Raw genomic sequence first — 25,737 nt, 5'->3', positions numbered from 1 at the left:
TTTAGGCGTGTATGTTCTTTTGAAGATATATTTAAAGGTGAGAAAAACACAAGAAAGGGGTTGAATTGTGTTAACATTTTCTTTGTTTTCTCCTACTGAAGTCACCGATCAAAAGTAGAAAGAGTTCCGCTTCTGATGTGATGTTCAGAATCTAAATGCAGTGGATAAAAACACACAGAGAGAGAGAGAGAGAGAGAGAGAGAGAGAGAGAGAGAGAGAGAGAGAGAGAGAGAGAGAGAAGAAAGAGACAAAACAATTATAAAGGTTCCTTCCACAAACTGGAAGTAGTCTTGTCCCCCTTGCACTTCCAAGGAGAGTTCACTAAAAATGTAATATCTGATTACAACTGCTCACTGCTAAAACTAGAAAGAGACTTCAAACTACTCAAGCACAAGTGCAAGAGATTTCATATGCTCAAGAACTAAACAAAGAGACTTCGTATGCTCAAGCACAACTGTAACACCCTAATTCCCGACGATAATTATTAAATAATAAAAATATATTTAATAGAGAGGATGTTACAAATTCATCATTAATCATCTAAAATCATTACCAATTCTTTTATAGTAAAGATGGTCAAATAGAGGAAAACAATTCACTGATTGTATTAATAAAATTACTCACGTTATTTAACATCATAGAAGGAAAGTAACAAAGTTTCCAAGATTCAACTCAAACTACAATTAAAAATTAAATCACCAACCTCACCCTAGTGTTACAATATCAGAGCTCGTAGCTATTACAAAAAAAAACATGCACATTAAAAGAATTGGTCAAATAGAGGAACTCAAGGTACAGTCACCGTACAAAAAAAAACACAACAAAATAAGGGGTGAGAAATCCTGCCATAACATAATAATAGGGAAAAACATGCACATTAAATAAATATCAAAAGAATATAGTCTCCACTTTCTCATGATTCTCAACAGTTACTATTATGCACAACATCAAGACAAACACATCATCGTCATTCACATCGTCATCATTAGACACCATCATTCAAGTCATCATCATAATTATACGTCATCATTCTCATCGTCAATATATATATATATATATATATATATATATACCACCCTCATCATCATCATTGATAAACATCATTACCCTTATCATCATACTAAAATAGTTATCCTCATCCTCATCATAACTAACATATAAACATTATCATTTCTCATCGTATTTATTTAATTACATATGTATAATATCTTCGTCATCACTCTTCGTCACATTATGGAATCCTCATTATTCATCTCTATCAACCGTTTATATCACCATTGTATATCTTCATTAATCCAACCCTTACGCGTAATTCAATTCTACGTCAACTTCCCTATATTTTAGTATATTCATTTTACGAACATACATTATCCTCTCATCTATTCTAGGCTCTATAAACTTTATTCCTGATATCATGCCATATTCCTCATTCTTGGTCTCAAGTTTTTTTCTTATTCGCTATCATTACATACAAAGTCTCCTCTCTATCTACCTAGGTTTTTCCTCACAATTGTTATTAATTCTTTCCTACTTATTCACCTCAATAAAACGAATTTATATCTTATTACTTGTTCTCACGTTCGTCGTCACCTATGCATCGTCCGTCCCCCTAATCTTAACTTCATTTTAATTTTAAAGTTATTATCTAACCTAATACTTCATTATCATTCGAGGTTTCATTATCTTGATACCGGTCGTTATTATATTCGTCACTCATTACAACTACTACCTCTTATCCTATTTCCTATGCATCTTGCTCCCTTCTAATCGATCCTCTTCTTATTCATCGTTATCATCATTCCTATTTTATGTTTTCAGTCCTTAATATACAACTCGTTACCTTCCCTTACATTTCTTCTTAACGACCTTCTCATCGTTTACGATCATATTCTTTATTCATTTTTACACCTTATATGCTACTATCTAACACTCATCTTAAGTTCTTTAACTACGTTCGTTCATTTGCTCTTTCAATCAACGGTATTCTTAGACTCATTATTGGTTTAAGGGGATCATATTTCACCTCATTAGTTATTCGGAAAAGAACCTACTTTACATCCCATGTTATCATCGTCTTATACCCTTTTTACTAAATCTTGTGTCTTTAGACTCACCACATACCCACACTATTTGCTCTAGAAATTTCTCGTCTTATTACCCTTAATCAACTTGATATCTTATCTCAATGTTATTATCATCCCCTAACTTACCCAATGCTTTAACTCTTACTCATAACATAACCCACTTCATCATTTACTTGTCACCCTAAACAAGACACGTCATCGTCATTCACAAAACATTAAGTTCTCACCATTAATTAAAATCTTATACGAGCATATGTACACATCAAATTCCTTCGTTGCTCATTACTGCATTTTAGAATCTACTCTCGTTATTCGTTCTCTCCATTACTATGGTTTTCATCCTAATAGTATACCCCATTATCCCTTCTAATTTAAGTATTAACCTCTCGATTAATATTCCTTATAGCATCTGCAAGACCCTATTTCTATTAAAGCAATAAAACATGCGAATAATACATTTATTCAAGAAATAGATGCTACGTCATCATACAAAATTCAAATTTAACATGCATGCATAAAAATCTCAACAGTCGCAGCGGATATAAACCATAAAACTTCGAAGCATACATGTCATGAACCAAATAATACATCAACATAGATGAATCTCCAAATCCCAACAACGGGTAAATCTCCAACATGAATAAATCCAAACATGTAATCTAGACCGATATCAACAGATGCCTAGATCAGAGCCAACCTAGACTCTAAAAACACCGATACCGGAGATAGCTCCCGATATCCACCAAGCAACAATCAACTCACTAGAGCAACTAATCTTGCACAACGTCTACCCATCCATACAGACAGGTAGTCGGTCAAAACCACTAGGGGTAAGTATTACATCATCATAATCCACATAACAGTTAAGCATGAATAATTCAATTCAACATCATGTACTTAATCAATGATAACAATAATATCCAGATGTATGCTCACCTATAATTCCACCATCTTACATTAAGCATTCATCAATCACATGTGTCATGAACAATCATCAATCACATTTATCATGCACAATCATCAATTACATTTTACCAATAAGACTCATGTCATGATGTGCACCTAGTTCGACACGTATATGCATGTGATACCAAATCACCTCAAGGTCGTCACCTTTGATGCAACAAAAATATCGAATGTAAGAGTTCACCCCCATCTTACATAATCTCCGAAGTAAAAGAGCTCAACCCTTTTACAACTACAAGACTCAACATGACTATGATGCATGGACATACAGTAAGGATTCAACAATGCAATCACTTCAATTTTCATAACAATATAAAGGACAACTTCAAACTATATTGATCATCCCCACAATATTTGCATTATCAAGAAATTACGTCCACACAACATACAAGTCATAATTCAAATAAGAGTCAACATCACAATCGTTAACATCATTCAATATCACATGATAAATATCATATCTCCATATAACAAATCATTCATACATCTCCAAGTAGTTATATGCAACTAGTCTCCAAAGGTCATAAGATATTTCTCTTGAAAGGACTCATTTCCGATGAACCGTTCCAAGTGGCAAACGGCCAACATTGATAACTCTCAAGTGAGGTAATAATATAAAGTTTGAAAACTCACCAAACAATCTTAATCAACCATGTAATCAAGAACTTAAGCCACTTACAAACTATTAAACATTAGTTCAAAGAATAGCTTAAGATCGTATGATAAAATCCAAGTTAACAATTTTCACATTCCCACCCGAAATTCACGTTTAACATGATTAAGGTGTTTGACTAACATTACAGGCCTTACCTAAGTCTATATGAGATGTAGGCTTAACTTGTAATCCCATTCATTTCATAAAAGTTCTATCGACCAAAATCCAAGTTTCCCAAAAATGTACAAGTTCAAACCAAGATGGAAAATTTTAAGTTTAGGTAAGCTAAGCATGTTCCAGTAGGTTTAGGGGTTCAAACAGTAGTTAAACATGTTGAAATAATCATTTTACAAAGCTCAGATTGGCGCCCTAAGACCTAGAACAAAAGATTAAAGTGGCTGAAACTGGGCTTGCTCGCTTAAGTGACCACCTAGTTCGCTTAAGCGAACGAGTTCGAGTAGCCACCAGAAGTGTACGCTTTCTAGCCGCTCGCAGGACGCTGATCAGTTCGCTTAAGCATCCACATGGTTCGCTTCAGCGAACGAGTTCCAGTAGCTACCAGAAAGTACGCTTACCGGTTCGCTTGCAGGGCGCTTAAGCGACATGAACCCATAATACAATATGAATGCTCGCTTACCAGTTCGCTTAAGCGAACGTTCATAGTTCTGCAGAAAATGTTACGGGTTTCAACCCCTTTTCACCCAAAACACCCAATTTTGATCCCTCAATGCCCAAATGTGTTCCTAGAGGTTGTTGACAGGTCAATATAACTAAATTGATTCACAAAGACACAACAAACTTGAAAACAACTGACATTTGGACAAATTCACCAATTTTTATCAAAGTACCAACAACATCTCATTTCTCATCAACAGATCATGAATTATGCAAACCCAAGCCATGAATTATCATCAACAACATCACATAGCAACAATAACATCAATTGAACATGAATATTATCACAATTCAACAACAACATAGCATAATTCATCAAATTGAGCATATTTCAACATATGTCATTTTCTCATACTTTGAACATGAAATTTCTCTAAAAACAATTCAATTATCAACAACTTCATGCATTCAAACATAACATCATAATTGGAGCACGAATTCTAACAATCATGAACAATTAGTCAATTAGTCAATTAAGCACTTATTCATACAATAATTGAAAATTGCACTAAAATGATTATGATGAATTATAACCCCCTTACTTAGTTAGATTAATTCCCTAGCTTAGACTTCACTTTAGCTCCTAGGTTCTTCTCTCCACTTGAATCTTCAAGCTCCTATTCTCTCGAACCCTTTTTTCTTCTTTCTCCCACTTTCTCTCTCTACCTCTCTCAAATTATCTATTTAATGAAAAATTGTGGGTTATTTTCTCTTAAGACAACCCTTATATAGTCTACTCTCTTAATGGGCTTAACCTTAAACCCTTAATGGATTTAACTCATTCCAAATCAATTCTAAAAAGTTTCTACACTCTAACTGGTATATTACTAAAAACGGTTACTTAACGGTAAAAATACTAACCACTCTAGTAACTTAGTAAAATAACGGTTCTCACTAAACACTAAAAATAATTCTCATCAAAATTTACTAATTTACTCTGATGCTCAAAATGACCAAAATACCCCTAAGTCCCAAAATGACTAAATTACCCTTTTAACACGGAAATCCATGAAAATGCACATAAGGATGAATGATCACACACAAGCACATAAAAACACATAATGACACAATTAAAAATAATTCCAGCGAAAATCGGGTTGTTACAGCATCTCCCATATTTATCTTTCACTTTCTATTTTCAAGCCATCTTGACACCATTAGATTCTCATAGGTTACTATCCTCAATTCCTATTTCAGCTTGTTATTATCTTAAGTTAATCACTTCTAATTATGCTTAAACTCACTCCTTCATTTAGTTATATAGTTTAGGACCCTTACTCTTACCTTTCTCTTTAACAACCTTCTTAAGCTCTTTATTATTTTCTAGGACGTTTTAAGGCTCATTGAAAAGATTATGCTGAAGATTCACGAAAAACAAAGCATGACCCAGGTACGGTAATTTGACCATAACTCAAGTTTTAGAGGTGTGGTTGAGGTGAAACCAAAGCCATTGAAAACCTAACACACGTACCGAAAACTTTGATGTTTCGACCGAAATCCAGTTCGGAACGAAAAATGGTTAAAAACAACATTTTTTGTTTGTTAAGTTGTGTTGACAAAATCGGGGCCTAATCAGAACACTCAGAAATGCAATTTTCCCCGATTAATCACTTTTGAATCACTTAACTCAATCCCAACACATCCAAATTGTCCCTAATCATCACTCTAGGTTTACCCTACTATTTAAGTGTTAATTCCCTCTCAAAGTCTCCAACTTTACACTATTTCAGGGTCAAGTTCTGAACTCTAATCTCTAAACTAGGTTCCCTTGATATTACTCTTTCAACAACAATTCTACATTCATTCATCATAATTTTTCAGTGGAACTCTTCCTCATAACAACAATCATAACTTAAGAATTAATTAACCTCAACAACGTCCTCATCACCATGATAACAACACTCATACTCCAACCCCTCTACAACCCTACAGCAAAATAATAAACCCTAGAGATGAAGAGATTCTCCCCTTTACCTCGATTTCATCTGAAATTTCCAGCTAGGCTTGATCCCATCGCAACTAGGGTTTCTTCTCCTATGCTCCTCTTTTCTTTCTTTTTTCACGTTCAACAAAAGTGACTCTTCTAACTCCTAATGTTTCTATTTATGCTTGGGTCAATCACATGTTATAAATTTCTTCTCCTTTATTCACTATACTTTTACTCCTCCCCTCCCCCACTTATTTAAAACTTATATTCTACACCTTCGACTTTGTATTATATCTACTTAATTCTTCTCTTCATCCTATTATCCCACATAGTACGTCACTAATCAACATTATAATCATAATAAACACGACTCCACCTATTTAACCTCACAAAATTAATTAAATAGAAATTTGGGGTGTTACAACTATCCCCCACTTAAAGAATTTTCGTCCTCGAAAATGATCTCAATTAAAGAAAAAAAAACACTGGATATAATTCCCTCATCCGACTCTCCAATTGTACCCTATACTCCCCCGGCCAGGTCCCTCTTATCTTACATTTACTTAACCAGGTACCTTTACCTCCCAAGTGTTTCACCTTGCGATCTTTTATCCGCAAGACAAAGTCTCAACGGTCGGATCATTACTCACTTGTACCCCCCACTCTACTCGATTACAGTATAATCTTCCTTTACTCATCTAGTCAATGTCCATTTATGTAAACTTAGATCTCAACTAGTATGATGCAGGGCCGCCTACACTTCATTCCTGCTAAGATGATTCACTAATAAAAAATTATATTCCCCATTTTATAAATAAATACTACCTAACCTACGTTCTCCAAAAACAACTTTCTCTTTAACATCTTATGACTATCCATCTGAAACATGTCCTGCCAAATGATTCTTATCCCAGCTGATAACTAGTCTAAACCACATCCATCATTTTGCTACAACTTTTTTGTCCACATATATACATACAAGGTCGAACCGAAAATTCTCAACTCATACCACCATCCTAACTTTTAAACATCAATATCTAACTCATGCCCTATATTCCTTCAACCTATATCTAGCACTAATATAACTCCAAGGTTCTCTCCATAACGCATAACTTCTCAGTATGAGTACTAACCTTCCCCTCTGAAATGGAACCGTCTGTGAAACTTCTCAAAGGAGTAGGAGTGTCTCCCCCACTTGTTGCTTTCCCACACTTAGCCTCCTTTTGAAACTTCCACTCTCTCTAATCAACCGTCACCTCATAAGGTTTACTATACTCCTGATTCTTACCATTCTCCTCCCTAGCGCCCTTGTAGTAAGATGATCCTTGCGCAGCTATCCTTCTCTAACCACCCTTCCACTCATCATCAATTAGATAACTATTTAAAGGGATCAAGCTTCGACAGTGTCTACACACATGCCGCCTGTGGGGACTCAACAAAATCATAAAACGTAGGCCGGATGGACCGACCTGCTCTGATACCGACTATGTAACACCCTAATTTTCGACGATAATTATTAAATAATAAAAATATATTTAATAGAGAGGATGTTACAAATTCATCATTAATCATATAAAAGCATTACCAATTCTTTTATAGTAAAGATTGTCAAACAGAGGAAAACAATTCACTTATTGTATTAATAAAATTACTCACGTTATTTAACATCATAAAAGGAAAGTAACAAAGTTTCCAAGATTCAACTCAAACTACAATTAAAAATTAAATCACCAACCCCGCCCTAGTGTTACAATATCAGACCTCGTACCGACTACAACTTATTCAACTACTAAATAACAGAACTAGACAGAGGGCATCCCATCATCTCCATCCTCTAAAACGTCCCACAGCTACTACTTGTCAAGATGAGTATCTATACTCAAGGTACAGTCACCGTACATAAAACAACACAACAAAATAAGGGGTGAGAAATCCAGCAATAACATAATAATATGGAAAAGCATGCACATTAAATAAATACCAAAATAATATAGTCTCCACTATCTCATGATTCTCAACAGTTACTATGTATGATATCTTCATTTTACATGTCACAACAGCACATCATATTCACACTCAAACACCCAAATTAACATCATCATATATATGCCTATGGACTCTCCTAATGACCTATATGATTGTGGTACCACACCTATCTTCATAAGTTTCCTGAGGTATGTTACTGGACTTTCATCGTCATAATTTGAAAGAGATATGTTACTGGACTTTCATCGTCATTTCGTCATCATGATTCCTAGACACGACTCTATATGCATGCATGAGACAGACTCTTCAAGTATTAAAAGATCATAAAATCATCAACAAATAAGAATCATAAATGTGGACTCTTCCTATTATGCACAACATCAAGACAAACACATCATCGTCATTCACATCGTCATCATAAGTAAACATTTTCATTCTCATCATCAATGTATATTAGACATCATCATTCAAGTCATCATCATAATTATACGTCATCATTATCATCGTCAATATATATATACCAGCCACATCATCATCATAGATAAACATCATTACTCTTATCATGATATTGATATAGTTGCACTCATCCTCATTATCACTAACATATAAACATTATCATTTCTCATCGTATTTATTTAATTACATATGTATAATATCTTCGTCATCACTCTTCGTCGCATTATAGAATCCTCATTATTCATCTCTATTAACCGTTTATATCACCATTGTATCTCTTCATTAATCCAACCCTTACGCGTAATTCAATTCTACGTCAACTTCCCTATATTTTATTTTAGTATTCATTTTACGAACATACATTATAGGCTCTATAAACTTTATTCCTGATATCATACCATATTCTTCATTCTTGGTCTCAAGTTGTTTTCTTATTCGCTACCATTACATACAAAGTATCATCTCTATATACCTAGGTTTTTCCTCACAATTGTTATTAACTCTTTCCTACTAATTCACATCAATAAAACGACCTTATATCTTATTACTTGTTCTCACGTTCGTCGTCACCTATGCATCGTCCGTCCCCCTAATCTTAACTTCATTTTAATTTTAAAGTTATTATCTAACCTAATACTTCATTATAATTCGAGGTTTCATTCTCTTGATACCGGTCATTATTATATTCGTCACTCATTACAACTACTACCTATTATCCTCTTTCCTATGCATCTTGCTCCCTTATAATTGATCCTCTTCTTATTCATCGTTATCATCATTCCTATTATGTTTTCAGTCCTTAATATACAACTCTTTACCTTCCCTTACATTTCGTCTTAATAACCTTCTCATCGTTTACGATCATATTGTTTATTCATTTTTACACCTTATACGTTACTGTCTAAAATTCATCTTAAGTTCTTTAACTACCTTGGTTCATTCGCTCTTTCACTCAACGATATTCTTAGAATCATTATTGGTTTAAGGGATCATATTTCACCTCATTAGTTATTCGGAAAAGAACCTACTTCACATCCCATTTTATCATCGTCTTATACCCTTTTTACTAAATCGTGTGTTTTTAGACTCACCACATACCCACACTATTTGCTCTACAAATTTCTCGTCTTATTACCCTTAATCAACTTGATATCTTTTCTCAATGTTATTATCATCCCTTAACTTACCCAATGCTTTAACTCCTACTCATAACATAACCCACTTCATAATTTACTCGTAACCCTAAACAAGACACGCCATCGTCATTACCCGTTATTCAAAAAACATCATTAATTACGATATCATTCATCCTCACCATTCAACAATCATTATCTCAACATAGATCCTCATCACACGACAATAATTTCTCACCATTAATCAACATCTTACATGAGCATATGTACACATCATATTCCTTCGTTGCTCATTACTGCATTTTAGAATCTACTCTCGTCATTCATTCTCTCCATTACTACGTCTTTCATCCTAATAGTATACCCCATTGTTATACCCTGATTTTGGACCTAAAAATACTCGTTCAAATTTCTTTTTTAACACTGATATTTGTCAATTCTCTGTTATTTTTCTCTGAATCTTTACTCTCTTTTTAAACGTATTTTACTGCCTCTGTCTTTTCTGGCATTACAAGTCATTTAAGAACTCTCTGAAATGTCGCATTACTTTTCTTGCATTTTATTTCAAAAATCATACAAAAGGGTATTTTGGTCATTTCCTGCAGTGGAACCCATTTTAGTCCCTGTGTTTGCCTCTGAGTCTTTTCAATTTGTCTGTACAAATCATTGTAGAGTCTTTGTTTAAAAATCATTTCAAAAATTGCATCTGAGTCAGTTTGAGTCAGTTTAGTCCCTAGGGGCATTTTGGTCTTTTCCTGTCAAAATTTCGGCAGAGAGGTATTTTAAAATACCTCATTTTTGTAGCTGGTTCATTTTAGTCCTTTTGTTGATTTTATTTTTGGTTTCGCTTTACGTTGTTTCCAAATTACCAATTTTAGTCCAATTTTATTTTTAATTGCATTTTAGTCCCTGAACAGTTTCTAAAATTGCATTTTAGTCCAAAACATTTAAAAATTCCATTTCAGTCTTTTTTTTATTATTGCAGTTTAGTCCTCCAATTTTTTTTCATTTTGCAGAAAGGTCCTTAAGGTCAATTTAAGTCCAATTCCAGGTGGCAGCCTATAAAAGGCGCATTCAATGCACAAGTCAAAAAAAAAAGTCAGTCACGCGCCATCATCACAAACACTTTCCAACTTTCTCTTTCTGCTCTCAAAGATCAAAACTCAACAAATTTCAGAAACCACGAAGAACACCAAGAATACTCAAACCCTAACCGTTTCCAAATTCCACCAGAATCATCACAAATCAACACAGAATCATCACAAATCAACACAGAACGTCACAAATCAGCGCAAATCAACGAAGAATCAACAAGATCCCTTGCGATTCTCAGAGATTCATCACTGAATCTTCATCATCGAATCGTTTTTTCCTTCGCAATCCAAAGTGCGAGTTCGCCATTGGCAAACTCTAGCACTGATCACGAAGGAATCAGTGAGAAAAGGAAGAAGAAGGAAAGAAACAGGAATCTAAACCGGTGAAGGAGAAGATAAAGATCCGAATATGTTTCGAAGCAAGAAACCTCACCAGAAACGATTCAAGTTCTTCCTCAAAGATCTCCGTTTGAATCTCCAACTAAACCAGAGGTAAAACGCGTGAACCTTATTTTTCTTTCTCGAAAAGCATCAACAAGAACGAATCGATGTAGATCCCTAGGGTTTTCAAAAGTTTCTTTCAAAAAAGATTGAAAACCTAAAATGTTTTTCAAAACGTAAATAAGAAGTGTAGATCTACAAAGATTCAAGCCTTGCATGCGAAAACTAACATCAAATTCGTGTTTAGATTGAAGAGACGAGTGATTTAGGTTTAGTTTGGATGAGATCTGGAAATTTAGGTCACCGGAAACTGCATGATCTCGCCGGAGAAGATGAAGTTTCCGGCGGACCTTCAAGGTCTCCGCCGTCACTTCATCCTCACCGGTGGTGAGTTCTAGAGAGAAGTGAGAGGGTTAGAGAGAGAACGCGTAAGAGTAGAGAGAGAAAGAGGAGTGCAAAAATGAAAAAACCGGTGTTCCATCCTTTATATAAGCCAGTGAACCGGACCGGTCCAAGACCGGTCCAATCCCCTTCGTTCCTGGCCGTTGGATCTAGGGTTTCCTTCCCTGGATCAATCCAACGCTCCTGGTGAATCCGGATCTTTTGTTTGGTTTGGGCCTAGGGTTCTTTGCGTTTTTTGCTTTTTTTATGCTATCTGCACCCTGCTTTTTTGCTACTTGAACTTCTGCATGCTCAATCTTTTCTCTAAAAATTCCTAAAAAATTGTTATATGTTTCTTAATACATTTTAACACTTTTGTGATATTTTCCAGTGGTTTAAAAAATGATAAAAATGTGTGTATTATTTCTTCTTGATTAATTTTGTGTTTGATCTAAGTTTGTGTATTTTTGTGGTATATTTTCTCATAAAATGTTGGCATGTGATATGGATGATTGGTGTGAAATTTTATGGTGAATGAGTTGCTGATCATGTGTATGTCTTGCTGATTGTGGATGTAGATTTTCATGTCTTTCTTGTTTTGCAAGCAATGTGTGTTTTTATCAAGAAATAAAGTGCAAAATATCTTAAAAAAATGTGTCATGATTCTTGGCTTGAATATGTCCTATTTGTTCCCACATTATAGCTCAAAATTAAACCCCTTTAACATTGCTATAATGAGGGGATTATAGGTCATATGCATGTCTAAGTGTCATAACCAATTTTAGGTATATTTTGCCATTTTATTTCATTTCATTACTTTTTTCTCTCTTGCTGTTCTATTCAATTTTGTTTACTTTTCTACTATTTTTATGCCTTATGATACTAACCATTTCATCTCACATTTCATTCATCCCATAGTTTTGGCACCATTTCTCTATTCATTTCTATATCTAATGGGTTTGTAATAATTTTAGGTAGATTAGTTCCCTTTTTAATTCCTTGCAAGACCATAGCATGTATCTAGGACTCAATGTAAAGGACTATGGACACTATAAGTGATGTACACCGACACGAGCACCGACACATGCACACACCCCACATGGATGTTCTAGATGCATGATTAGGGAATGTATGCTTAGATGTATGCTTAGGTTTTACAACGCTTAGACAAAAAATCATTTTCCAAAAAATGTGAATAACCTCACTTGAAAACTCCTCATTTTCCTTTTATTTTCTTAAGAAAAAAATCCCAATGAATTTTAATCATACTTAGACTTTATTTTGCAAAATAACTACTTCCACCTCACATTTTCCAAATCTCATGCCCTCGAGGCCTCTCATCTCCATTCTTCAAAATTCCTTTTTCAAACTTAAAATCAACCAACAAAAACAAAAGCAATTTTCGAGAATGAACTACGTTTGGTTTTGATCCCTTAAAAGGGTACGTAGGCAATGAGTTAAAACTCCTCCAAGCCAAGTAAAATAAAACCTCAAACACTTTCTTCCCCCCATTCTTCACTCAAATAAAACTTCCTTTTTTAATAAGTAGGCAATAAAAAATAAAGCGTAGAAATAAACTTAGGAGAACGGTTCTTATGGAATACCATAATCGTTCCGGGTGCCTAACACCTTCCCGTAGCGAAAGCGACCCCCGAACTTCGAATCTAAGGGTTTTTTCTCAATTTTGCCCTTCCCAAGAAAAAATAGAGAATATCAAAGATTGAAAGGTTCAAGCCTAATTAATGACTTGACACCCGAAAATCGCGATAACACCCATTATCCCTTCTAATTTAAGTAATAACCTCTCGATAACACCCATTAGAATTGAAGTAAAATTAGAATTGATTTGAAATTTGATTAAGAAAGAAAATAAAAATAACGATCACTTGATTTGAGAATCAAGGTTTGTTATGAAAATGTTTTTTTGTAATTTTTTTTATATTTGAATGCTTTTTGCTGTTTTTTAATAATGAAATTAAACTAAAAAAGCAATAAAATAAAAGTGCGTTAGTTCAATAATATAAATAGCATTTAATATATATATATATATATATATATATATATATATATATATATATATATATATATATATATATAGGACCAGAACACTCTGGAGAACAAAAATATAATATTAACAATTAATTTAGGACCAGAGCACTCTGGATTAATTTAATTAACAAGGACCAGAGCACTCTAGATTAATTTAATTAAGAAGGACCAGAGCACTCTGGATTAATTTAAATTAAAAGAAATAATATTAACAGTTAATATAGGACCAGAGCACTCTGGATTAATAGAGAGAAAATTAAAATGCATGAAAAAGAAATTAAAAAAAATGAGATGCTGGGGGGTAAGCAAGAAATAAAAGGGGGTGCAGGAATGAGAAAAGAGAATTGGGCTTAAAAACTGAACCGGGTCGGTTTCTACGGGTCGGTCCATGGGTTGAACCAGTGAACACATATATAAAGGTTGTGGGTCACAAAATTGTCATTTTTCATTGTTTTCTCTCTCTCTTCTCTTATTTCTAGAGAGAGAAGCTCTGCCTTCTCTCTAGAATTTCTTCATCTTCTCCGGTGGAGAGATGGTGGTCGGAGGTGATTCCGGCGCGGTGGCCGGCGAGTTTTCGCGGCGGCGGCACCGCGCCGGAGTTAAAAACTCCTCTTTTTTCGATTTTTTTTTTACCAAAAGCTTAACCTTTCCTTTCTCCTTTCTCTTTTGAAAACGTTTTTTTGAAATGAGCTTTAACGGACCCTAGATCTACAAAAAGGGTTACTACCTTTTTATTGTTTTTTTTTTTCTTGATCTGGATCTGTGTTGGTTTGGTGATGGTGTTTCAGGGTTGGTTGTGAAACGGTTTGGATCGGATTAGGGTTGATGAATGGCCTTGATTCAGTTTTGTGAAAGATTTGTTGTTTGCAGGTTTTGCGATTGAAATTCTGTGTTTTTGTCTGTTGGACTCCCCTTTTGTCTGTGTGCAGGTGGTTATATTTATAGAGCTGAATTTCGGTTGCTTGGAGAGGAACATGACATTTTGTTGCTTGGAGAAGAAATTGACAGTTGTGAATGAGCTGTTTGTGAGCTGGTGGAGATCCGGACAAAACTTTTAATTTTATGGATATTAAAATAAATAATAATAAAAGGAAATAGAAGAAGAAAAAAAATGAAATGAGATAAAATAATAAAAAAATAATAATAAAAAAAGATTAGAAAAACAAATTTAAAGTTAAATAAATAACAAATGGAAATTGAGAGAAGAGGGCCCGATTTGGAACCAAATATGAGGTATTTTAAAATACCTCCCTGTCGGAATTTCGTCTGAAATAACGAAAATTCTGGTTTTAAAAATACGAATAAAATTTGGTAAAAATAGAAAAAGTGGTCAAAATTTGGGGTATGACAGATGCCCCTATTTAAGTTTCTTCGTCACGGAGATTTAAAAAGAAACTTTTAAATTAACAGGTCGAAGAGACTTAAATATTAAGTACACCAATTTTGACCGGTTGGAATGCTAAGAATGCAACTCTCATGAGCATAATGATATGAATGCATGCGATGCAATTATGAATGCAACACCGACAAAAATAGAATGACTGAGGACCAAAATGACAAGTATCACTGGGGAGAAAGAAAAACTGCATATTACCTTTAAATTGGTAAAGACGACATTTCAAGAAAGCAAACACATGTCTATTACCTCTAGAATTGATAAAGATGACATCACAAGAAAGATAAACATATGTCTATTACCTTTAGAATTGGTAAAGACGACCCTGGAGGAGATAATCATGCTTATTACCGTGAATTAGGTAAAGACGAATACGCAAGAAAGTAAATCATGCCTATTACCGTGAATTAGGTAAAGACGAATATGCAACAAAGTAAATCATGCCTATTACCGTGAATTAGGTAAAGACGAATATACAAGGAAAAGATCATGCCTATTACCGTGAATTAGGTAAAGACGAATATACAAGGAAAAGATCATGCCTATTACCGTGAATTAGGTAAAGACGAATATGCAACAAAGTAAATCATGCCTATTACCGTGAATTAGGTACAGACGAATATGCAACAAAGTATATCATGCCTATTACCGTGAATTAGGTAAAGACGAATATGTAAAAGAAATCATGCCTATTACCGTGAATTAGGTAAAGACGAATATGCAAAAGAAATCATGTCTATTACCGTGAATTAGGTAAAGACGAATATGCAACAAAGTAAATCATGACTATTACCGTGAATTAGGTAAAGACGAATATGCAACAAAGTAAATCATGCCTATTACCGTGAATTAGGTACAGACGAATATGCAACAAAATAAATCATGCCTATTACCGTGAATTAGGTAAAGACGAATATGTAAAAGAAATCATGCCTATTACCGTGAATTAGGTAAAGACGAATATGGAAAAGAAATCATGTCTATTACCGTGAATTAGGTAAAGAAGAATATGCAAAAGAAATTATGTCTATTACCGTGAATTAGGTAAAGACGAATGTTTAGCGGGACCTGCCCCTTGAAATTAACTAGTGGCAAACTTTGAAACATACATATTGAGGATGATACTTTTATGAGACACAAGATAAATAGGACATTGGGTAATAATGCAACCATGTATGAATGATATTTATATTCATGCTATGTATGCATGAATGAATGAATATGACTGAGACTCGAACGACGGTATAGTGTTAAGATTGTTGAGACAAGGTTGGGCAGGTCCAAAAAGAAGTAGCTCAACATCACAGCACAACCACCCATAAATCCTCAACGGGAATACCATTACTAGAGATGAGTCAAACATTGTCGGGGTAGAACCCTTCAAACAAACCACCGGTGGGATAAAGCCCAACGATCTTAACACTGATACGGTTTAGCTCAGAAATCAAAACACTAGCCGAAGTCGCCATTCCAGAACTGAAACTGAGGTGCTTTTGCAAGCTTATGCTTCAAATAGTCATTGCTTTTCCTTTGGTATTCTTTTCTTCTTTTTTATTCCCTTTTTAGCAATGACTATGTCCATACAAATGAATCTACATGCTTTTGAATCGAATGTTGACACATGCTTCTATGATTTAAAGATAATATATTTGTCGTCATTTTGTTCTTTTCCAAAAGAAAACATAAAGATTTTAAAAGAATTTTCAAAGTTTTTACTTCAAGTTTTAACAGTAAAAATGGAAGAAAATTTGCACATAGAATAAATATGAATTTCAAATAAAGGGGCACAGGCTCGAATTGATTTAAAAGAAATGGTAACCAGCTAAAGCATGGCACCACAAATTACAAAATTTAGACAATGGTAATTAATATGGGGAAGGTACATTGAACATAATAACTGCTACATTCTCTAACAACTTTGAATTCCACTGCCTATATTGCTTTGATATCGGAGAACTTCTGACAGCTAAGGTGCCCCAAGGGAGTGATGTTACTTTGTCATAATCCTTAACTTTTGCATAGATCGCCCTTGTGGGTTTCAACCTATCAGGATAATCATTTTTTTTATATGTCTCTAACTTTTGCATGGACCGCCCTTTCGGGTTTTCAGTCCATCGAGATGCTCTTTTTTGTTTAGGACGCCCTTTCGGGTTTTCGACCTACCGAGCTGTTCTTTTACATATATATCTAGACAAAGTATTTCTTGACTGCATCAGAATTCACAGGACGAGGTAACTCCTCTCCATCCATAGTTGTAAGAATTAAAGCACCACCAGAAAAAGCTCTCTTCACCACATAGGGACCTTCATAATTAGGTGTCCACTTTCCCCTGGGGTCTGGTTGGAAAGACTTGATACTCTTGACCACCAGGTCACCTTCTTTAAATTCACGGGGACGAACCTTTTTATCGAACGCTTGTTTCATCCTTGTCTGATATAGCTGTCCATGACATAAAGCAGCCATGCGTTTTTCCTCAATGAAATTCAACTGATCATTCCTATTTTGACACCATTCAGCCTCTGACAGCTCAGCTTCCATCAAGACCCTCAATGACGGGATTTCAACTTCTACCGGAAGTATCGCTTCCGTCCCATATACCAAAGAAAGAGGGGTTGCCCCTGTTGAAGTACGCACTGAAGTATGATAACCATACAAAGCGTAGGGAAACATCTCATGCCAGTCTTTATAGGTAACCACCATCTTCTGCACGATCTTCTTAATATTCTTGTTTGCAGCTTCGACCGCACCATTCATCTGAGGTCTATAAGGAGACGAGTTATGATGCTCGATCTTGAAACCATCACATAATTCCTTCATCATTTTATTGTTCAAATTCGTGCCATTATCCGTGATGATTTTGTTGGGAACGCCATAACGGCATATGATATTGTTCTTGATAAATCGGACTACTACTTGTTTGGTCACATTAGCATAAGATGCCGCTTCGACCCATTTGGTGAAGTAGTCAATAGCCACTAGTATGAAACGATGTCCATTGGAAGCTTTTGGTTCGATTCGACCAATCATATCAATGCCCCACATAGAAAACGGCCATGGAGAAGAGATAACATTGAGCATAGACGGTGGAACATGAATCTTATCAGCATAAATTTGGCACTTGTGGCACTTCTTGGCATAATGATGACAGTCAGCATGCATCGTTATCCAGTAGTAGCCTGCTCTCAATGCCTTCTTAGCCATTGAATATCCACTAGAATGAGTCCCGAACGAGCCTTCGTGTATCTCATGCATTAATAAATCTGCTTCACGTCGGTCCACACATCTGAGCAAAACTGAATCAAAGTTTCTTTTGTACAAGACGTCTCCACTCAGGAAGAAATTGCCAGACAGTCTTCTTAGAGTTCTCTTATCTTTACGGGATGCCCCAGGAGGGTACTCTTGAGTTTGAAGAAACACTTTAATATCATGAAACCACGGCTTATCATCGAAAACTACTTCGGCTACAAACACATAAGCGGGCCTATCAAGGAACTTGACACTGATTAGAGGCACGTCGTTGCCTCGATTCACCTTGATCATTGAAGATAAAGTTGCTAAGGCATCTGCCATTCGATTCTCATCCCGAGGAATGTGGTGCAACTCCACCTTGTTGAAGAAAGTCAATAAACGTCTTGCATAGTCTCTGTAAGGAATCATTCCAGCATGGTGAGTTTCCCATTTTCCTTTGATCTGGTTAATCACAAGAGCTGAATCTCCATATATTTCAATATTTTTAATCCTCAAGTCAATGGCTTCTTCAATGCCCATGATGCAAGCTTCATATTCTGCAATATTGTTCGTGCAATCAAACCGGAGTCTTGCAGTGAAAGGGATGTGAGTACCTTTAGGAGTAAGGATAACTGCCCCTATCCCATTACCAAAGACATTGACGGCTCCATCAAAAATCAAACCCCACTTAGAGTCTGGATCAGGACCTTCACCAAACAACGGTTCATCACAATCTTTCATCTTTAAATACATGATCTCTTCATCTGGGAAATCAAACTTGATAGGCTGATAGTCTTCAATTGGTTGATGAGCCAAATGGTCAGCAAGAACACTACCCTTGATGGCTTTCTGAGTGCGATACACAATATCATATTCAGACAATAACATCTGCCAACGAGCAATTCTTCCTGTTAATGCCGGCTTCTCAAAAAGGTACTTGATCGGATCCATTTTGGATATCAACCAAGTAGTGTGGTAAACCATGTAGTGACGGAGACGCTTAGCGGCCCATGCCAAAGCGCAACAAGTTTTCTCAAGCATAGAATATCGGGACTCACAATCAGTAAACTTCTTACTCAAGTAGTAAATGGCATGCTCTTTCTTTCCAGTTTCGTCTTGTTGACCAAGCACGCAGCCCATAGAATCATCCAACACAGTCAAGTACATGATCAAAGGCCTTCCTTCAACTGGAGGGACAAGAATCGGAGGTTCTAACAAATACCCTTTGATGCTATCAAAAGCTTTCTGGCAATCTTCCGTCCAAACGATGCCCTGATCTTTACGGAGTAACTTGAATATCGGTCCACATGTGGCAGTCATATGGGAGATGAATCTGGAGATGTAGTTCAATCTTCCCAAAAAACCTCTAACTTGTTTCTCTGTCCTTGGAGCCGGCATTTCCCTGATAGCTTTGACTTTGTCGGGATCTACTTCAATACCTTTCTGACTAACGATAAAACCCAAGAGCTTGCCAGATCTAACACCGAAGGTACATTTGTTAGGATTCAACCGGAGTTTGTACTTTCTCAACCGTTGAAACATCTTTAACAAATACTCAGCATGTTCTTCTTTAGTGCCTGACTTGACAATCATATCATCCACATATACTTCAATCTCTTTATGTATCATATCATGGAATATTTTAGTCATGCCTCTCTGGTAAGTGGCGCCAGCATTTATCAATCCAAATGGCATTACTAAGTAGCAGAAAGCGCCCCATGGCGTGATGAAAGACGTCTTTTCTCTATCTTCCGGAGCCATCTTGATTTGGTTATACCCAGAAAATCCATCCATGAAGGAGAACACCTTGCATCTAGCAGTACTATCAACCAATACATCAATGTGAGGTAAGGCGAAATCATCCTTCGGACTAGCTTTGTTCAAATCCCGATAGTCAACACACATTCTGACCTTACCATCTTTCTTCGGAACGGGCACTATGTTAGCCAACCATTGAGGATATTCAGAGGTAATCAAGAAACCTGCGTCAATTTGCTTTCGCACTTCCTCTTTGATCTTGAGAGCCATATCTGGATGAGATCTTCTTAACTTCTGCTTGACTGGAGGACACTCGGGCTTTAGAGGCAAACGATGTTCAACAACATCAGGGTCTAACCCCGGCATGTCTTTGTAGGACCACGCAAATATATCATCATACTCTCTGAGAAGCTCAATTATCCTATTCTTGACAGATGCCTCTAATGACGCTTCAATCTTAATCTCTTTCTTATCTTCCTCAGTACCCAGGTTGATCGATTCTATTTCTTCCTTATGAGGCTGAATGGCTTTTCTTTCTTGCTCTAACATCCATCTGAGCTCATTAGGAATCTCTTCATCCTCCTCTACCCAAGCCTCATAAACAGGGAACTCTAAGTTGGGCGGAAGCATAGGGTCACTACGTTCAACGGGCTCACTTATGTTCAGTCTGCATATGATTCATGATTGATTTTTAGCAAAATAGTGGATGCAGACCTTTGAAATTGATTTTTTTTTTTTTAAAAGAAAGAAAAAAAAAAGAACAAGTTTTTGATTTTTTGTATTACCATCTTTCCAGAAAAAGTACTAAAATAAAATAAAATAACGGCCGTGACAGAAACGACAATTTTTTTTATTAATATTGAAAACAACTTAAAGTAAAAACAAAACCTGCAAGATTTCACTTTCGTCTGGGGCAGGATAAAAGGAGTTTTCTTAAAAAACAAAAACAAAGACAAACACATTACTTAGAAAAAGGTATCGCAGAAGGGATGTCAAATGCAATCCAGTTGCAGCAGTTTCCATCAGGAGTCACAAAGTCAGGTGCCACCTGTTCTGATTGATCTTCCAAAATTGCATTAGTCTCAGGTGGTGTATTAATGAATCCGGCACTGTGAAAAGTGCCCCTAGTTGGGTCGAACACCACTTGCTTATTGCCAGAGAAACCCAGACCTTCTTTGCGCTTGTTCTCGGGCAACTGTACTAATTGCCCCCAGCCTTCCGCTTTTCCTTCTTGAATTACTCTCTGAGCATCCCTTAGAGAGGCCATGCATGTTTCACCCTTTGTAGTACCGCTTTCAACCGAGAGCCCTTGGAATGACGTTCCATCCGAACTTTCACCACCAATGAAGGAAAAGGACGACAAATGGCTAACCAAAAGAGCTGATTCTCCACTCACTGTAACAAGCTTTCCATGACTCACAAACTTTAGCTTTTGGTGAAGAGTGGATGTTACTGCCCCTGCTTCATGAATCCATGGTCTACCAAGTAAACAGCTGTAGGAAGCTTGAATATCCATTATCTGGAATGTAACTTTAAACTCTTGGGGCCCAATAGTGATAGGTAAATCTATTTCTCCCCACACCGTCTTCCTGGATCCATCAAATGCCCTTACTGACACGCAACTGGGCCTGATAAATCCGTCTGAATATGTCAATTTATCGAAGGTTGTCTTCGCCATCACATTGAGGGAAGAACCGTTGTCTATCAAGACATTGGATAGATAATCTGTTTTGCATATAACAGAGATATGGAAGGCCATGTTATGATTTTTCCCCTCCACCGGGAGGTCTTCCTCACTGAAACTCAGATTGTTGCATGCCGTCACATTTCCAACAATGCTCCCAAATTGATCCAAAGTCACATCATGGTCTACGTAGGCCTGATTCAACACTTTCATCAAGGCCTCCCTATGAGCATCAGAACTTGTCAATAGTGACATGATAGAAATCTTGGATGGAGTTTGCAATAACTGATCCACTATCTTATAATCACTTTTCTTGATTAGTTTCAAAATTTCATCGTTGTCAGTTCCACTAGGTTGACCCACACTTTTACCCTTGCTAGGATCTGGTATTGGCACTGATTCTATCATCGGAGCTTTGTTCTTTGCTTGTACAACAGCCGGAAGAATACGTCCACTTCTCAGAATTTGACTACTCTCAGCAATGTTATCTACCGAAGTTGAAGGACTCAAAAGTACCCCTTTACCATCCTCTATGCCTGTAGATTCGTAGCTATATGGAATACCTTCTGGGAGAAAAACAGCTTGGGTTTTGGCATACAAATTGCCAGAGGATCGACAACTGTCTTGGCATTGTCTTTGAATATCGGAGTAACAACACCAATTGGTTTCGTCCTATCCTTAAACACAGGAATTACAACGGAAATGTTCTTATCTTCTCTTGTGACAACCAGCTCTCCTTGATCCATTAACCCTTGTACATCATTTTGAACTTGAATGCACCCGTGGGGATCCGTAGAACACACCTCACAATTGATATGATCGTGGCTAAACATACCTATGTTACACATCTTCACATGCATTGGAACCAACGGGGTTCTGACATCTTGAGCGTTGGTGACGAGACCATCTTCCTGATAATTCTCAATCATGTTAACGGTCGGCCCATGAGGTGGCAGAGGGTTGTTTGGAGCAACAGGGTCAGGGTCATTGAAAGATAAGTCCTTGTTGTGAATCAATCTTTGGACTGCGTCTTTGAGAGGGTAACAGTGCTCAATGTCGTGCCCTGGTGCCCCTTGATGGAATTCACAAGTAAGGTCTGGGCGATACCAATGAGGTAAAGGGTTCGGCACCAGGGGACGTGGTTTAACCTGAACAAGACCCCTAGCAAGTAGGGAAGGTAACAAGTCTCCAAACAACATAGGGATAGGAGGGAATTGATTTCTTGGAGGGCGAGGCTGACGAGGCTGTTGTTGTTGTGGTGGAGGACGAGGCCGACGAGGCTGTTGTTGTTGTGGTGGAAAGGGATAGTATGGTTGTTGGTAAAACGGTTGTGGCTGATAAGGTTGTGATTGATATAGTGGTGGATAATATGGACGGTGGGCTTGAGGCCTTTGTGGTTGATAGTTTGGGTTTTGTGGATCTGAGATGGGTGATGGAATATTAGCAACATAGGGGTAGTTGGGGTATACAGGTTGGGATCCGCCATGAGCCACCATGCCGACCTCTTGAGGATTCTTCTTTGGGTACCCATTTCCGAACTTCCTATTACCATTGGATGACCCACTTGTCAAACTTCCTGAATAACCACCTGAAGAGGCACCATCTTTACTACCCCGTCCCTTACGGACCCATTCTTCAATACGAACACCCGCGTCTACCATGTCGGTAAACTTCTGTGAAGCACAAAGAAGCATCTTCTCTGAGTAGAAAGGGCTCAGAGTCTCATAGAACAGATCAGCCACTTCTCTTTCTTCCAAAGGCGGACGAATTTGAGCAGATTTCTGAATGAAGCGCTGGGCATACTCTTTGAAAGATTCCTTATCACCCTGAGTCATAGCTTGCAGCTCTTTCCGGTTAGGGGCCAGATAAGAGTTATATTTATACTGCTGGATGAAGGCATTAGCCAATTCCTCAAAAGTAGTGATACCCTTCAAATTCATATACCACGTGAGTGCTGGACCAGCCAAACTGTCCTGAAAACAGTAGATGAGTAGAGGTTCATTCTTCCTATGAGCCGTCATCCTCCTGACATACATGATTAAGTGCATTTCAGGGCAAGTATTTCCCCGTGTACTTCTCAAAGGTTGGCACTTTAAACTTAGGAGGTATAACCACATCTGCAACCAAGCAGAGGTCATTTAAATTATGACTAAACACTTCCTTACCCCGGATACTCTTCAACTCTTTATGTACCGCATCGTACTTCTCTTCTAAGTTACCCACTCTATCATCACCAGCCACACTATTGGAATGGTAAACTTGTTCCTCCTCTTGCTGAGCAGCATGCACGAGGGGTCCAGCATAAATCATAGTAGCCTGAGGAAAAGGCTGGCCGGTCTGGTAGAACGGTGTTTGTTGCTGGCCAAGAGGGAATTGCATTTCCGGCGCATTATGACGAAAACTTTCATTAATTGCGAGCGGCATGCCCCACGGGTAGCCTGGCGGCATACAGTACTGAGGAGGGAAAGAGAAACCAGAAGGTCCAACGGGATGGAAGCCTGAATTGTACATGTTTGACATATTACCAGAAGAAAGTTCAGTTACCAAAGGTTGTGTAGTACCAACAACTGCGGTGGAACCGGTAGGAATTGGTTGTGAAATATCAACAGAAATAGTAGGAATTGGCTGGATTACAGGAGAACCAGCAGACTGAGAAGCTTCAACATGTGCCTGAGTGGTCTGAGCATTTTGCGCTTGAGAGGCTTGTGCCTGTGCGGCCATCATGTCAATCATCATTGCGGTTATCTTCTCCATACCTTCCTTGAGGTTACTAACCTCCTCCCTAAGGTCACTGTTCTCTTGTTCAGCAGTTGCCATCTTCTTCTTGATGTATGCTCGAGTACGGTGAACACGGGTAGGTTTGTACTAAATACGTCGGGCCACTTTGCTTCTCTGAGACAGAAATGAGGAGAGTATGAGACTTGGTTTTGACACTTTTTATGAATGCAATATGATGCATGATATGCTATATGCCAAAATATGCAATTTTTATATATCTTTTTATCGAAGGACCTATAGAAGCAATTTTATAAACATATGACCCTAAACAAAACATTAAAACAGACATAGTCATTACAAGATAATTCCCTTTCTAACAACAAAGCCAAGGGATAAACTTTCAAAATAAAAGAAGATAATTCCCTTTAAACAAAGTGAGCCAAGGGATAGACATAACTAAAAAACATCAACAACAAACTGAAAAGACTCTCAAGCCTTTGAAGCGAACTAATCCTCAAAATCGGAATGCGGCCCATCAAAGAGATCCATACGTTTCTTCTTTCGCCCGGGAATTTGATCAAGTGCGGCATCTTTCTTCTTGATACTTTTTCTCAGCTGGGTGATTACCACATCTTTCTTGTGGCTATCATAGGCTTCTTGCTCCAGCAGGCCCATTACGGCCTCATACTCCTGATCCTTTTCCTGATACTCTCTTTTCCACCTATGTACTTCACGTTCCGCCTCAGCTAAACGCTCTTGGTATTCCTTCTCGGTGTCAAAGGTCATAGGTAGGGGTGGTGCTGGAGTGATTGCAGATACCAATCTTGATATCTTATAAGGCATCCCAATTTGGACAGCTCTATCTATCACCCACTGAGTGTATGATTCATGAACGGCACCTGTCTTCTTCCCTAACTGGCCTTTGTCTCTTCTACGAATGGTGTGCCAAGCTCGCACAACTTGCTCCCTCATGCCTTTACTGTCATCTATGTTGAGGTAATACACATTCTCTAGATAGATGCTGAGAGGCTTCCCTTCCATGGGATATCCGAACTGGCGTCGGGCAAGTGTAGGATTGTAGCTAATTCCTCCTTCCAACCCAAGAA

General features: G+C 37.1%; 1 protein-coding gene across 1 annotated transcript; it reads right to left on the bottom strand.

Moving 5' to 3' along the window:
* Positions 1-17,442: 17,442 nt before the first annotated feature.
* LOC120579505 (uncharacterized) lies at positions 17,443-23,949 on the bottom strand (the record flags this gene model as incomplete). Its single annotated transcript, XM_039831909.1, has 4 exons — positions 22,512-23,949; positions 21,195-22,449; positions 19,021-20,896; positions 17,443-18,933 (listed from the first exon to the last, which is right to left on the bottom strand). Coding segments are annotated over exons 1-4 (6,060 nt in total), but the record flags the coding sequence as incomplete, so codon positions are not given.
* Between the last annotated feature and the right edge of the window lie 1,788 nt (positions 23,950-25,737).

The sequence above is a fragment of the Medicago truncatula genome, chromosome 3 (assembly GCF_003473485.1).
Source record: "Medicago truncatula cultivar Jemalong A17 chromosome 3, MtrunA17r5.0-ANR, whole genome shotgun sequence".
NCBI classification, from domain to species: domain Eukaryota; kingdom Viridiplantae; phylum Streptophyta; class Magnoliopsida; order Fabales; family Fabaceae; genus Medicago; species Medicago truncatula.
The sequence above is the reverse complement of the archived record's forward strand: the minus strand, read 5'-3'. Positions and strand labels throughout refer to the sequence as shown.